This window comes from Siphateles boraxobius, unplaced genomic scaffold (genome assembly GCF_051911475.1).
Source record: "Siphateles boraxobius isolate OS27281-9 unplaced genomic scaffold, OSU_SipBor_1 41, whole genome shotgun sequence".
Taxonomy (NCBI): domain Eukaryota; kingdom Metazoa; phylum Chordata; class Actinopteri; order Cypriniformes; family Leuciscidae; genus Siphateles; species Siphateles boraxobius.
In genome coordinates, this window is record NW_027509042.1 from 2,310,672 (window position 1) to 2,326,358 (window position 15,687).

The 15,687-nt window shown below is 36.8% G+C and overlaps 1 protein-coding gene and 1 long non-coding RNA gene across 3 annotated transcripts; one reads left to right on the forward strand and one right to left on the reverse strand.

Annotated features, from left to right (window-relative positions):
- Positions 1–3,711: 3,711 nt before the first annotated feature.
- Positions 3,712–15,302, forward strand: tnnt2b (troponin T type 2b (cardiac)). 2 transcript variants are annotated; one of them, XM_077199917.1, is made up of 12 exons: positions 3,712–3,824; positions 4,513–4,560; positions 4,958–4,984; positions 5,140–5,161; positions 5,532–5,592; positions 6,017–6,133; positions 9,018–9,095; positions 9,181–9,288; positions 9,365–9,477; positions 9,628–9,718; positions 9,972–10,012; positions 15,139–15,302. In XM_077199917.1, the coding sequence occupies exons 6-12, from the start codon at positions 6,035–6,037 to the stop codon at positions 15,176–15,178; spliced, it is 570 nt and encodes a 189-aa protein (XP_077056032.1). In that variant the 5' UTR covers positions 3,712–3,824; positions 4,513–4,560; positions 4,958–4,984; positions 5,140–5,161; positions 5,532–5,592; positions 6,017–6,034; the 3' UTR covers positions 15,179–15,302. The 2 variants fall into 2 exon arrangements, with proteins under 2 accessions (XP_077056032.1, XP_077056031.1); XM_077199916.1 differs by lacking the exons at positions 3,712–3,824; positions 4,513–4,560; positions 4,958–4,984; positions 5,140–5,161 and having other exon boundaries at positions 5,529–5,592.
- Positions 5,042–6,243, reverse strand: LOC143707167 (uncharacterized). The gene is made up of 3 exons (XR_013193093.1): positions 6,171–6,243; positions 5,997–6,078; positions 5,042–5,126 (listed from the first exon to the last, which is right to left on the reverse strand). It is a non-coding gene; the product is annotated as an uncharacterized LOC143707167 (long non-coding RNA).
- Positions 15,303–15,687: the final 385 nt, after the last annotated feature.

Here is a 15,687-nt window from a genome sequence, read left to right on the forward strand (position 1 = left end):
TTGTTAGAATAAACAATAAATATGCAAATATCATACCACCTAAATGTACTTTAAGTCAATATTTTGTATTGTTATGTATAAATGTATCCCTCCAAAACATTCAGATCTCATGATATGAGAACACAGTTGTCCACCAATCTATTAATAGACACGATGCACAGCCACAGAGAATGTGTCTAATGTTTTGTGCATGTATTATGTTTTCATAGGTGCATATATATGTGCAGTGGCATGTGAATCCAGCCCACCCTCTATGAAGAAAAAACATCACATATCATGTGATCTTTGGATAATTTATATATCATTGGGGTTCAGCTTCAAGAGCAAACAGCCTTCGGTAACAAACTTGTGTGTAGCATCATCTCGATCCAACCTAAAGACAGGTAAGATGAATATCTGCATGTCTCCATCAAATGCATGATTTATTGAACGTCTGCATGTTGTCCGACTACTATAATGACTGTAAAAACGGACACTTCTGTAATCTGTATATGAAACAGGTCTTCATCAAAGCATGTCACACAGAGAGGACGCTGAGAATGAGTAAGTGTCTTTGTGTTTCATTAAACAGGATTTTATATGCATTGAGAATAATGTAATCACATTTATAGTGATTTCAAAAGTTAAATTAACATTCTCATGTTGTTTGTTCCAGTGAGCAAGAGGGTAAGTTTGACTTTCTTGAGTTTTCCTCTTCTGTAAATAATAAATCTACATTGAGCCCAGCCTTAAACTCACAGTAGTGTCCATAAAGCCTAACATTCACTTTAAATACATATAACATTCATACATACAAAACACACTGTAAAAAGTGAAAAGTAATATTATTGACTTAAGTAATGTAAATTTAGATGATTGCATTTAAAGTATAATTTAGATTACCTGACAAAATACCTTTACATTCAACAACCTAACATACTGAAATAGCTATCATGGGGTGAAAAAATGTGACTATTATGTCATAATTATGAAATAAATAAAAAAGATGTTCAAATAAATACTTTTTCATGTAGAACATTTCCCCTTTTGTGCAAACCCATTTCCGCCAGATATAAGGGGCTGAAATCATGGAGAAATGATTGAAAATCATGTAAAGTTGGAGAAAGTTGAGTTAAGCCCAGTTGGAGTTGCTGAAGCGGAGAAAAGGTGGTGTGTTTGAGGCTGTCGAGAGGGACTCTTGTTTGAGCACAATGGCAATCTCAGTCTGTCCCTCTCTTGGCGGCCCAAATGGGAATCAGGTTTCCTCCATGTAGATGATCTGGTTTGCACATCGGCTCCTGGGCTTTTACCCTGATACTCCAGTTAAATGTTACCTTTATTGACCAGCGACGAAGAGAGTTACTTGCTAGGTGAGATTCACAGTGAACAAGGTTGTATTGAACAAAGAGATGCATTTCGAAAACAAACCTTTCCTTCTTTAGACAGGAATGTGTGTTTAGCCCATCTGAAAATAGACCTAAGAAACAATTAAGGGATCAGGGAGAAGAATTTATCTGGCAATTTCCACAAACAGGACATATTTTGGCTTATTTTGAAGCATTAGCATTTTTATTGCCAATATCCTTCATCATAAAATAGTGAATCTGAATAGACCATAAATAATCTCAATAACCAAGAAAAATTAAAAATGAACATGTAATGTTTTTAATAGGATTAGTTTAATTCATATATAATGAAATACTTATTCATTAAGAAAAATATACATATTTTTAAATACTTTAATTTATGGGAAACACGCATAAGTCTATCACTAATTAAAGTGAAGTTTTGTGCCAAACTAGCAACTGATTGTCTATTATATTTAGGGCAAATATCCAACCCTGTTACTTGGAAACACATGATTCATTCTGACATAATAAAAATTGCATTAACACTTGACAATAAGGTTTCAATAGTTAGCATTAGTTAACTACTTTATTTAACATTAATTAAATACTTCTACAACATTTATTAATCTAAATGAATGTTAATTTGAACATTTACTAATACATTATTAAAATAGAAAGTTGTACTTGTTAACATTCGTTAGTGCACAGTGAACTAATGAAACCTTATAGTAGTGTTACTAAAATGGCAAAATTAGTTTAAAAAAATCAGAACCCATCCTGACAAGTACAAATGTCAAACTTCATATTAAATGAATAAAATAAATAAATAAATAAAACAGATAACATATATTTAACTCTTTCCCTGCCAGCATTTTTTAAATAGTTACCAGCCACCGCCAGCATTTTCTGATCATTTTTACAAAAGTTTAATGGCCCCCAGAATATTTTCTTGTAGGAATATCTGAATATGTATCAAAAGAAAGAATAAAAGCCTCCGCTTTTTACATTTTATTCTAGCTTCATGCATTCCTTTTTAATCAACACGTGTATGTGGGTAAGTTTAATAAAAAACAACAACATCTTGAGCAAAAAGCTGAGAAACTGGTGTTTTTGTCGAAGACTATGTCTGGATGAGATTCAGAACACAGATGGAGTTCATCAACACCCCAAAGCTTCAGTCCTGTAGCTCATCCTGGGTCGACGTTTCGTTCAGTAACAAGGCAGTTTTGATTTATATGCTGTTTAATGTTGATGATTTTGTTATTTTACATTAGCATCTGCTTATGAATGATATCTCTTGTTTCTGCTTCTTCTTTGCCTGTGTTTTGATCAGGAGATTCTGTTCTCTTTCAGAAGATGCCTTATAGCACCCCCTTACATTTCTATCAATGGCGGGGAAAGAGTTAACACAACCTCTTAATTTAAAAATAAACTGGATTGTTAAGCACCTCCTATCACTGATCATTTGTTGAAAACGAAGAAACATAATTTTAAAGAATATGAACAATTTGAACCGTCTTCCAGGAAAGTGGCAGCTGTATTTAGTTGTGTTGTCTGAACCTGCCCCACATGAGAGCAGGAGAAGGAGGTTTGCTGTGTTTTGGCAGCAGAAGCTTCTGGTGAAGAGTGTGTTTGTGTGTGGCTGGATTAGATGGAGGGTGGAGGATCAGGACAACATTATGCAATGACACCATTCATGAGTCCAATCCTTTATTATTTAAAAGGGGCATGATTTCATTCCTCTGCCCTGAAACAACTCATATGCATTTAAATAGTTAAATGACTCTGAAGTATGTGTGTGTGTGTGTGTGTGTGTGTGTGTGTGTGTGTGTTTGGGTTTTATTATACTTTGGTAACAAAACTGTCCCCATTAGCGAGCTTAAATCTTGATTATTCTCCATTGTTGCAGCTCCTCTCTTCCCAATCTGTCGGTAACGATCTGTTTAGTTCCTGTCTCTATGAAGCTCCTCCTTCTTAAAAGCACAATGAGCTCTGATTGGTCAGCTGGATCAGTGTGTTTTGATTAATCACTTGAGTATGTTTTGGAAATGTCACGATCGTTACCATAATCATGTTAAAACCGGGGTGGAAAAAACTGTATAGCAACAACACACTACTAACTAACTCAACCAGGCCCCGCCCCTTTATTCTGCGCATTCATTATTTGAATAGGAATATTGAGACTACACTAGAGGTGTTTCAGGGAGCTCAGAAACAGTGAAACTGATATGAGAATAACCTTTTCGAACTTTGCAGACCTTTTTCATGCTCAAACAGCAACATTACGCACTAAAGAAAGCATAGATCTTCTTTAAAAAATAGCATTATGGCAATAATATGTTCTGGCTTAGATTGAGAGTGTGTGCATTTTGCATGCATGCATTGCTCAGTTGCAACCATATGCATGATCATTAAATGAAAATTTTTCTCATCATGCTTTCTGTCTGCTTTGCACAGAGGAGTTGCAGGATGAGGAAGAGGAGCAGGAGGAGGAAGGTAGTGCGCTTCTGCTAATGCTGTTGCTAAAGCTACACCTAATAATTAATGAGGTTTGCCATAATGGACTCACAATTAATAAACAGATTGTGTTGTCGGGTGAATCTCATGAATTGTGTCATCCTAAAATAAAAATAAATAAATGGTGTTTTGCATAAACAAATATTATTGATATTTTATGAAATTCAAAAGAATGAAAACTAATGCTTCATTTTTAGACCATAAGGAAATTTTTTCATGATCAAAATATAATTTTGTTATATCTTTTGATTATGGGGTGAAAACCCAGATATTTCCTTGCGAAATTCACCGTTAGCTTTATTTGTGCTTGTGCTTAAAAAAATGGATTATGCACATTATATAAATATTTATCATTATAAACAACAGCTAGACTCACTGTACAAAAGAGAAAGATTCAAAGTCATAAATAAAACAAAGGTTATTTGTATAAAGAAAATACCTTTTCAGTTTTTTAATGTTTAATTCAGCAGTGTTACTTGCCATTTCTTTGTAATTATTTGTGAATCCTACACCATTTGTTTTTATATAAGTACTATAATTACTTAAAGTTAATAATTATATATAATTCACACAAATCACGTATAATGATTCAAAGGAAAGACACAGAGGTAAAGACTTCAAAACTAAGTGTTTTCGGATAAAACACTGTTTATGCTTTCATTTTTAGGGCTTGTAGACGCCTCTGGGAAGCAAACACCCAATCCACATCATGCAGGTAAAAACAAAATACAGGATTATTCAGTGTTTTAAACAACACCCAATAATTATACTCTCACAAAGTCTCTGATTAAAATAAGTGACACATTTGGGATGAAGTTTCGAACAATGTCGGCTATTGTCAGCTTAATGGATCAATCCATCATATCTAAAACTCTCCAGGGTCAAACTGACCCCAAAGCAACTTTGACATCTCTGAAATATATGCTAATTGTCTTTATTATAAGAATTCGTAAATATGCACTAAGTGTTACAGAGGATTTTCTTGCTTAGACAAAATAGCTTTTAGTCAAGATTCCCGTGTCTGATAAGAGACGTGTCTTCGGGGCTTTCACCGTATCTCTGTGGATTACAACATTGCTGTCATAGATGACATGCTGTCTTTTCTTATTTAGATGCTGGTGAGGAACATGGAGAGGAAGGTAAACCCGATACCATCAGACTCATTCAAAACTGGTTTTACAATTGAAACTGGGCCCCGATGAGCTTTGAACCGAACCACCAACATTGCTAGTATGCAAGTGTTTTCATAAATCCGTATTTCTCCTTTTCCCTTTCTGCAAACTGAACGGTACAGAAGAAACAAAGCCGAAGCATAAGTGAGTGGAGTTTTCAAATATAAATTAATATAAAATTAAAAAACACATAATTTCAGGTTGTTTCCCTGTGTTCTGTTCCTGTTTCCATTGTTCCCAATATGTTCCCGCTTATCTGTCTCCTAGGTTACTGATTGTGTCCCTGTTTGTTTTCACGGTTACCTATGATTTGCACCTGTGTGTTTAGTTGCATTTGTTTAGGGTAATTTGTCCCCTATGATTCATTAAAGACTTATTCTAGTATTTTCTTGTTTGTGCATGTTGCTTACCACTCAGCATGATACATAGCCTAACTATAATATATTACCAAAAAGTCCCAAATAAAAGACTGTTTTATGATAAAAAAAACTAATGCATTGTTGTTGATTTTAAGACCATTTGTGCCAGCTTTAGTGCCTCCCAAAATTCCTGATGGAGAGAAAGTTGATTTTGATGTGAGTAAATTTTTATATTATATTTCTATAATTTTTTATTTCTATTTTATTATATATTTTATTTTTATGTTATTCATTTTATTTTTTCATTTTAATTTATATTTTATTTCTTTATTTTATTTTATATTTTATTTTATTATTATTCTTTAGTGGTGTATTATATTACACCATTAATTTAAGTATAAACCTGTCTGCTTAAATTACAATTCATTCTTTTGTTTGCATGAAGCAGCTATAGGAAGCAAATACTTTCGCAAATACGAACATACGTTTACTGTCATACCAATAAATCACTCTGAACTTTCAGATACTAAACTAAATGTAATATGACCTGTAGATTTTAATAAAATATGACATAAAACATGTGCCATAAGTAGTTTATACTGCATTGTACATTATCATACCTTTGAAAACTTATCCATAGGATATTCACCGCAAACGTATGGAGAAAGACCTGACGGAGCTGCAGACTCTCATTGAAGTGCACTTCGAGAGCAGAAAGAAAGAAGAAGAAGAGCTAATCAACCTCACCCAACGGATTGTAAGACATTTTACAAATAAATAATTAAACACCCTACCACTGCAACCACGATAAGACAAGTGAAATGACCCCACTGAAAAGACATGCTTGTTGACTAGCTAGGTTTTGTTGGTAAACGTTAAGGTTATACTGGTCCACTGGCTGGACTAGCAACAAACCAGCTCTAACCGGCATGGAAACTCAATCTAGCCAGCAGGACTGGGGTTATAGCCTCACAGAACCAGACTGTCCTACAAAAACTAAATAAATAAATACAGTAGATACATTCAAATAAAGGCAAGACTCCATAAACTTCGGTAAAACAACACATTTTTTTAAATGTTTCGTCATCGGAACTCTTGTACATCCAAAAGTACTTCATATTTTACCGAATTAAAAAAACAACAACAAAGCAAAATATGATTTCCATTACACGAGCTTTACAGTAACCTATGCTTCTCAATCCATTTACGCTTCTTTCCAAATGGTGATGTGAATCTCCTTCTGTCTGGTGTTAATAGCTGCAGTGTATTTGCACACACAACGGCTGCAACCACAGTGCGGTCCCCTCATGACAACCGCCTGGATTGAGTGGAGTGGGGAAAATCTCTAGGGTCTTCAAGTGGGCACCTTCCGTCCTCAGTGGTTCGTCGACTAGCCCACGACACCTCAAGAGGGCTCGACGCCAGAGTCACCCCCCTCCGTCCCCCACTCAACTCAGCCCAGCTTACTGACCTTTACATCCTTCTTGCTGCTGAGGTTGCTCCTTCCTCATAGTTCACATGTGACCTAACCACAATCTCTCACAACCTCTCCACAACCCGACCATACGGGCCAACCCGTTTGACTAAGGCTGTCGAGCCCCACTCCGGACGTTAAAGCGGTCAGTGGCAACGGTTCCGTATGGCATACTACCGCAAAACACAATATCTGTCCAAACACCAAACCTCATTCACGCAAAATACACAGGAACGTAATAACTGTAATCACTATGCAAACTATACAAATAAACCATTACATTTTCAAGAATTTTTCGAAACCGTAGCATGGCGGCCTGTACACAGCCAGCCAGACTCTTTCCGTCTCAACCACAGCCTGTTGCTGCTCCTTTCTGCTGCTTCAGATAAGTTCTTTACTGTGCGACGCAACTCTTGCCCACTGAATCCGACGTCTCTGAGGAACCAGTGGAATACACTTCCACTGGATAAACCTGGACTCTCCATCCTCGCTGTTCTGCTTCAGTGGCCAGCTGAGCATACTGCAGTTTCTTCCTCTCATATGCCTCATCTACCGCATCCTCCCATGGCACTGTTAACTCTATCAGTTGAACAATGCGTGCTGATCCAGACCACAAAACAATATCTGGTCGTAGGTTAGTGGTGGCAATCTCAGGTGGAAAAATAAGCCGTTGATCAAGATCAGCCAGCATCTTCCAGTCCCTAGCAGCTTCCAGTTGTCCTGGGCGAGAATTGGTGTTAGCACCTTTTCTTGGTGGTTGCTCGCCTGGGTGGAGGAATATTGTCTTCTGTGTGTAATGTTTTGCTAGAACAGGCGGCAACTTATTGGTCATGTTACGCTTGTCTTCCAATGCTAAAGCCAAACATCGGATTACTTGGTCATGGCGCCAAGTAAACCGACCCTGGCTAAGAGCCACCTTACATCCTGTCAAAATGTGCCTTAATGTGACAGGTGATAAACACAAAGGACAAGAGGGATCCTCTCCTACCCAGAGGTTTAGGTTCTGCGGTGATGGGAGAACATCATATGTTGACCTGATAAGGAAACTGATCCTACTCTCTTCCATTGACCAAAGGTCTTGCCAGCCCATCTTGCGTTGTTCCACACTCTCCCATCTCATCCACTCTCCCTGCTTGGCCTGGGAAATGGCCTTTATACACCTCATCCTCTCCTCCTGCTTTCGCACCTCGTTGACTACGAGCTTCCTCCTTTGAGCTGAGCCTGCCTTGTGCCATTTAGGAGGAGCTAAACTCAGCCCAAAACCCCCTCTTCCATGCTGTACCTCTCCCACGATATCACCAATTTGAAGGGCAGCCTTTGCCTCTTCCACAGATTTCTTTGCTGACCACTTTCTACCTTAGTGGTCTACCACTTTCTTTTAACACAGGTGCTGCCTACCTTACACATTTGTCGCGTGACTCTACTAAGGTCATTTCCAGTCTGACCTTGGCGCACTTAAACTCCTCGGTTAAAGTAGAGACTGGCAGCTGCAATATTCCTTAACTATAAGTCCCACTCTGGAACTCCCAACCATTTCCTGATATATGAACTTATTAACTCTTCCAGCTTATCCACTGTTGTCAAAAAAATATACTACAATTTGGATTTATTTAAAATGAAATTATGAATGAGTGTCTTAGAAAACTATATCAAATTATATGTGAGTCTCCTGGAAATTAATGCATAAATAACATTATTTTGCAAGAAAGATTATTTCATTCATTGTATGTGATAAAACGTGACATAGATTATCACTAAATAGAGTCAAGATCCCATTCCGGAAGTGCCAGACCCACGTAAAAAAAAAAACGTGATACACTACCATTCAATTTTCCCAATCTTGCAAAAAAAGACTTTTATTCTGTAATGATGCATTAAATTGAAAAAAAAATTGTGTTTAATGTCAAAAGATTTATATTTTAAATAAATGCTGTTCTTTTGAACTTTCATCAAAGAATCCTGGGGTGGAAAAGTATCACAGTTTCCTAAAAAATATGAAGCAGCACAACTGTTTTCAACATTGATAATAATCAGAAATGTTTCTTGAGCAGCAAATCATCATATTAGAATGATTTCTGAAGGATCATGTGACACTGAAGACTGGAGTAATGATGCTGAAAACAGCTTTGCATCATTAGTGGGATCATGTGTGTGTTTTGATCATCAGGAGAACCGCAGGGCCGAGCGAGCGGAGCAACACCGGATCCGCGCAGAGCGGGACAGAGAGCGGCAAAACAAACTAGCCGTAAGTCTCTTCAAGAGGACATCATGGCGATCATAGGAAGAAACAGTCGCTTGTGTGATTAGTCATTTATTTCTATTTCTTTCAGGAAGAAAAAGCACGAAAAGAGGAGGAAGAGGCCAAGAGGAAGGCTGATGATGACGCTAAGAAGAAAAAGGTCCTCGCAAGCTTTCAGTACACCGGATACATGCAGAGGGTAAGGCAGCTCATAGGTCAAAGGTCACAGTGATCAGGTCACAAATGCTCATGTCCTGTTTGGATTTGATTGACAGACAGATAAAAGGGGCGGGCCTAAGAAGCAAACTGAGAGAGAGAAGAAAAAAACGATCCTGAGCGAACGCCGTAAGGAACTGAACGTAGAAAACATCGGCGCGGACAAGCTGAGGTAAAAACATATCAAAACACAACATCAAATACTTCTGCCAACATGAAATATAGTGAGGTAGCTTTAACATGCACCGTGACATGAAGCCACAGGCTGTTGCTTCATATTCAGAGACTGGTTAATCATGCTCTCATGTGGGTTTTCATGCAGAGACACTGCGAACGAGCTCTGGACGTGGATGCGCCAGCTTGAGGCCGAGAAGTTTGAGCTGCAATACAAGTACATGTGCCAGAAATACGAGGTGGGGTTTCTTATACACAAAGTGCCAATTTATTGCGTCACCAGATCAGGATGTTAGAGAAGAAAGTCATAACATAAGGACAGGACGTTTATGAAATGTCATACATCCATCAATTACACATACATGCAGTCACACCCAGCACAGAACAATCAAGCGGGCCGGTTCCCAGAGGCTCAGTTTGATTGACATGAGAAGGAAAAGTTGTACGGCAATGATTCACCGAGATTGATTCATATGATTTTTTGTCTTATAGATCACCGTTCTCAGGAACCGCGTGAGTGACCATCAGAAAATGTAAGTGGCTGTGATATGGAACTGATTTATCCATGCGTTATCAAACGCTACATTCACAATACAAATGAAAATGCCCAGTTTAGATTTTCTACTTTATTTTGGTGCTCTGGAGAACTCAGAACAATTGTAAGCTTAAAGTTTAAGGTAAAAATAACTGCCATTAAATTATATATCTTACTACTATGCAATTAGATAAACTGTTCATTCATTACATTACCTCTGTCTTTATTCCCTTTTATCCTCTTCTCTTCCGTTTGGCACTGTATCTATTGCAGGCAGACTATAATGCTAATCTAAAATATGTCATGTAAATTTGGCCATCCGTCACAATCAGGTAACTTTCACCATGTCTAGACCTGGCACGAGCTGCCAGGCCCGTTTCTACGGGGTGCTTGAGTGTGTTAAGTGCCCTCAAACGAAAGAAATGCTGTCTACATTGGATGCAGAGAGGGGCGAAGCTACACAACAAATTACCAACAGTAAACTGATCACGCGCGCTCTCAAGCACTCGCTGGGCGGGGGAAGATTGATGCGCCGGACCGAAGTCGGGGGACTTAGTTAAGTTTTTGTGGAGTTTTTTTGCTTTATTTTATAGTATTTTGAATTAATGTTTTTAAAATAGTATTAGTAAAAAAAAAAAAGCTTGCCCCTATTGAGTGGCGCCCCTAGCATTTGCCTAGTCCGGCTATGCCACGGGCCGGCCCTGTCTAGAGGCCCCAGACAGTGTGATTTGTAACAATCACGTTTTTTTAGACGCATTCACTATCACTTTTATTAATTAATGTTTTACTCTACAGTTGTGCAGTTTTGAGGGGGATATATGGCATTTTTAAAATGTATTTGCCAAAATTATTAATGATATATAGGCTACAGGTTTATTAAAAGTAGCAACGTTTTATGTGAAATTAACGTTAAAGAAGACATTTCGCAGTTTCATTCATGGTGAAAACATGAAACGTGCCATAGTTTAATGGAAGATTGCTGCCATCAACTGCAAAACAAACACTTTTGCTAGCGCTCAATGAATAGTTTGTGCATGAATGACATTTGGACGATGACATCACTGTTTTATCCAGAGCGGCTATATATACTGAACAAAATTATAAACGCAACAAAACTGTCAAACTGTAAATCTGCCTTGAAATAATCTATATTGTAAAAAGCGCTATAAAAATAAATGGGACTTGACTTGAATGCTAGGTGTAATGCTCTTGCTATTTGTGTTTAGGCTGTAATGTGTGTGTGTGTGTGTGTGTATATATATATTTATATATATATATAGGATAAATAATAATGAACACAATGACAGGGCGAAATGGGCTGTGATGCATGGGGCACCAGGTAAAATCTTGCCTAGGGCAGCAAATTGGCCAGGGCCGGCCCTGTTGGTGAGGTTGTTCACAGGAGCTATTAAAAACGTCCCGTATCAGACACTAGGCCTAGTTACAAAAATATGATGATTAAAGTTAGAAGATCTTTGCAATAGTATAGTTCAAAGGAGTCTCTTTAGCTCACCTAAGATGCATATATTTGATCAAAAATACAGTAAAAACTGTTAAAAAAAATCTGTTTTAAATTATTTTAAAAAAGTAATTTATACCTGTGATGAAAGCTGAATTTCAGCATCATTACTCCAGTCTTCAGTGTCACATGATCCTTCAGAAATCATTATAATATGATGATTTGCTGAAAAGAAACATTTCTGATTATTATCAGTGTTGAGCTGCTTCAAATTTTTGTTGAAAGCATCATGCATTATTTCAAGATTCTTTGATGAATAGAAAGTTCAAATGTACAGATTTATTTGAAATAGAAATCTTTTGTAACATTATAAATGTCTTTACTGTCACTTTTATGCATCCTTGATGAATAACATTATTCATTTATTTTACAAAAATCTTACTAACCCCAAACTTATTGATAGTAATGTGCATTCGTATCTTTAAACTGTATGTGCAATACCTCATATAGTGCAATCCATAAGTCATGATTCACCACAGGAGTAAATCAAGCATGACCTATGATGATTGTTCAGTTAGATTGTTCTGATATTGTTCTTTTGTCACAATAGCTACATTCAACCTGTCTAGCCCCCCACAGGTGTTAAATATCGAGCAACTGTTGAACAAGAAAACATGTTACCTTCAGCTCAGTGATGAATAATATTCCTAAAATAACATATTGACCTCAGTGACAGGCCTTGGTAAAGACCTAGCTAAGATGCGTAATGCCGCTAAGCTAATCTAGCATAGCATCATGTTTCCAGAACTTTCTGAAATAACAGTTGCTGCATTGTTTTAGCATGACCATTGACCAGATTGTGATCTTAAAGCCATTCAAAAAACAAAACAAAAACAGACAGACAGATGACGCATTGTGTGCATGCGATGTACACATAAGTACCACGGTTCAATGAGAGGATCAGATAGTAGCCTAATATCCTGGTATTTTGATACTGTTACGAATTTGCGTGGAAGCAAAGGCAGTAGGCGGATCTAAATGCAGCAGTAGACTTTAATTACAGATTCAGAACAGACAAGATACTCGTGGTACGCACATTAAAACATACATTCAATAACTGACCACGAACAAAAGAGCAGACAGGATTTAAATACACAGACGGGATGAGGGAACAAGACACAGCTGGGGCAAATCAGAACACCGAGCGGGACCATACAACCTAACAAGACAACACACCTGAAACAAGGGACCTAATAATGACATGACTAGGATAACAGACTACAATTAACAAGGCACAAACTGAATAAAAGACCAAAGACAGAGAAACCACAAACCAGAAACATGACAAAATGAATAAACACCGTAACAGATACGCCTTTTTACTGAAGGATCATATTTATATGGCATTGTAAGGATAACAAGTGATTACCATCATGCTATTGTCCAAAACATGCTATTAAATGGGAGCTTTTTTAATCTCACAGTTCTGACTTTTCCCCCTCACATTTGCAGGTTTATAACTGACAATTCGGGCATTTTTCTTAATTGTGAATAAGAATTGTGAGAACTGTTTGTCAAAAGTCAGAATTATGAAACATAAACTTGCAAATCAGAATTGTAAGATAAAGGTAGCAATTCCTTTTTAATTATTTATTCCATGGAGAAAACAAGCTTCTATATAATATATTTTTTATGCAAAATATACACTATTTCTGCATCAACTTAAAAGTATATTCATCTAACATAACTGGCTTAATTCAAGTCAAACTGAATCAATCCAATTAAATTAAATGTATGCAAAAAATAATTTATTAATCATGAAAATAATCAAACAATTGCACTGAATTATCATATTTATCATAAATTGCACTGTCAGATACTTTAAAGAATAACATGGTATTACATCATGCTAGTGTCCAAAACATGGTATTATCATATTTGATATAATATTTAAAAATAAATTACTTAAACTTATAGCTATATCACTGGGAAACGCTCAGCATGAAACTTTGCGCGTTTAGTTCTGAGTCCATTTGCTTGCCTGTAATATGGTGCGAGTTTGGTTTTTAATATGTATTAATCCATTAAGCTATGATATCCTTGAGTATGATGATGATATATTGAGGGAAACCGATTATATTCATGTAGAGAAATCTGACAGGCTACACAGGGAAAGTAAAAAGGAAAGTTATTGAATAAAACAAACATAGATTTTGTGTCTTTATAATCTTTTCCGCATATATACTGACCCAGATAATCATCACAAAAACTTAATGCTTGCACAATTTGCTGTAAATGAGTTTTATGAATGAATGGCTTGCTCTAACTGTTGCTCTGGTCTTCGTCAACAACACACGCTTTTGCACCCCCTGCTGGTGAGGATGACTAACACCAGATGGAGATTATGCTCGGTAATCTACTGCTTTTCCTGCAGTTACTGAATGTCAATGTTGAATTTACGGTCGAATTTGAAACACTGAATTTGTGGAGGCGAATTTGCAAAGCGAAATAAAATGGACCGAAAATTGCCTGTTGAATATTATAGGTGGTATTTTTAAACAGTTTGACTATTTTGGAAGTGAAATATGAAAGGTGAATATGGATTATTGAATTCTGAATAATGAAAATGTGTTTGAAATGTTTTGAATTGAAATATTCACAGCTTAAATATTCAACCATGTTGAATTTCAGCCCATAAAAATGCAAGCCCTAAAAATACAATGCATTAAAATGCAAGCATAATGCAATGCCTATTTCTTTTTTAAGTAGTGCAATTCAACAGGCTTTTTCGTTTCAAAAACATTTGGCATTATTTTACTTCCATATTAGTCAGACCCAGTTCTCTCGTGTCCCGTATAGGTGATACTGTATATCTCACGCCAAAAACACATGACTCCGGCCTGACTCATGCCAAATCTGCACAGACTTGCCGAGTTATGGCTGATCTGACCGGTACTGAACTGAGCTCTGGGAGCTTTTACCAGCTTCAACTGTGGGAATACCAGGTGTCTAACAAAGGAGTGTTGCAGATACAGCAAGTTTAGAGTCTCCAGTTACGATACTGCAAATTCTGTTCCACTTAATCACATAGTCATGTTAGTGCATTTAATAGCTCTGTTATTGGCAGACTGGCACGAGGAAGAGCATGAGAATGAGACTGGAGACAGATCCGGCAGCTGTTCAAGTGTTAAAGGGGTCAGACAGACCCGGGGCTCCTGGGAGATCCTGTTCTAAGCGCTAGAAGAATGGGAACTTTGCTCCGGTCTGACCCCGCTACTGCCAGAGATATACTGTACAGCTGCTGCAGAATAAGACTAATCTGATGTGGTATAAATACATGGATTCTGGTAACACCTGATGTACTACTGGCATATACTGTATATTAGGTCATGCTACATTCCTGCGAATAAAGACATGGATCCAAAAGACTGAGGCTGAAGCATCTGAAGAATCTTTTTTAGGTTTAATAAATAACTGTTTTATTCTGTGTGACCTTGTAGATCACGACCCAAAAATAGGTCACAGGTCTGTTCTGATCCGAAAAACATTGCTAGATGAAAATTATAAAATGCAAGCATATAATTCTGCATTGATAATTTACGTACCGTTTATTACAAATGCATTAAAAATCATAATAATTATGCATTTGTTTTTTTCCCCCTTAGTACAAAAGGATCCAGGACTAAGAGAGGACTAAGAAAATAATGCAGCTTTATATGTGGCAGCAACCTCTACAACATGATTTGCATTGATAATACGTTTAAATATAAATGAATACAATTCTGGTTGAATTGAGGAGCTACAAAGAATAAAATCAGCAATCTGAAAAGAATGAACCAAGTGAAGTTGGATTTTAAGTGACTAATAAATAACAGTCCACAAGTGTCATATTAATATGCTATTAATTACTCTTTTCAATGTTAATTATATGGAACGTGCCATGATGTGCTATCAGCTATAATGTATGATATTTTTGTTGATTTATTGTTAATGAATCATATACATAATGTGAAAGTAAAGATATAATTGAAGACAAAGCTGAAAAGTTGGCATGCAAAGCACGACCATAAAGGGTTAATCAAATATTACCAGGAAGTACAGATGTTAGAATATATCAGTTTTTCTTAGACTAACAGTGTATGCTTTATGATGTCCCGGTGTTAAATCTATTCTATTCTATTTGCCTTTCTTTTTGCATGGATGAAATTGTGATT

Excerpts from the sequence above, each read along its gene's own strand:
- tnnt2b (XM_077199917.1), top strand. The coding sequence starts at position 6,035 with ATGGAGAAAGACCTGACGGAGCTGCAGACTCTCATTGAAGTGCACTTC. Across the intron at positions 6,134-9,017 it reads TCAACCTCACCCAACGGATT|GAGAACCGCAGGGCCGAGCG; the intron begins GTAAGACATTTT and ends TTTGATCATCAG. Across the intron at positions 9,096-9,180 it reads AGCGGCAAAACAAACTAGCC|GAAGAAAAAGCACGAAAAGA; the intron begins GTAAGTCTCTTC and ends TATTTCTTTCAG.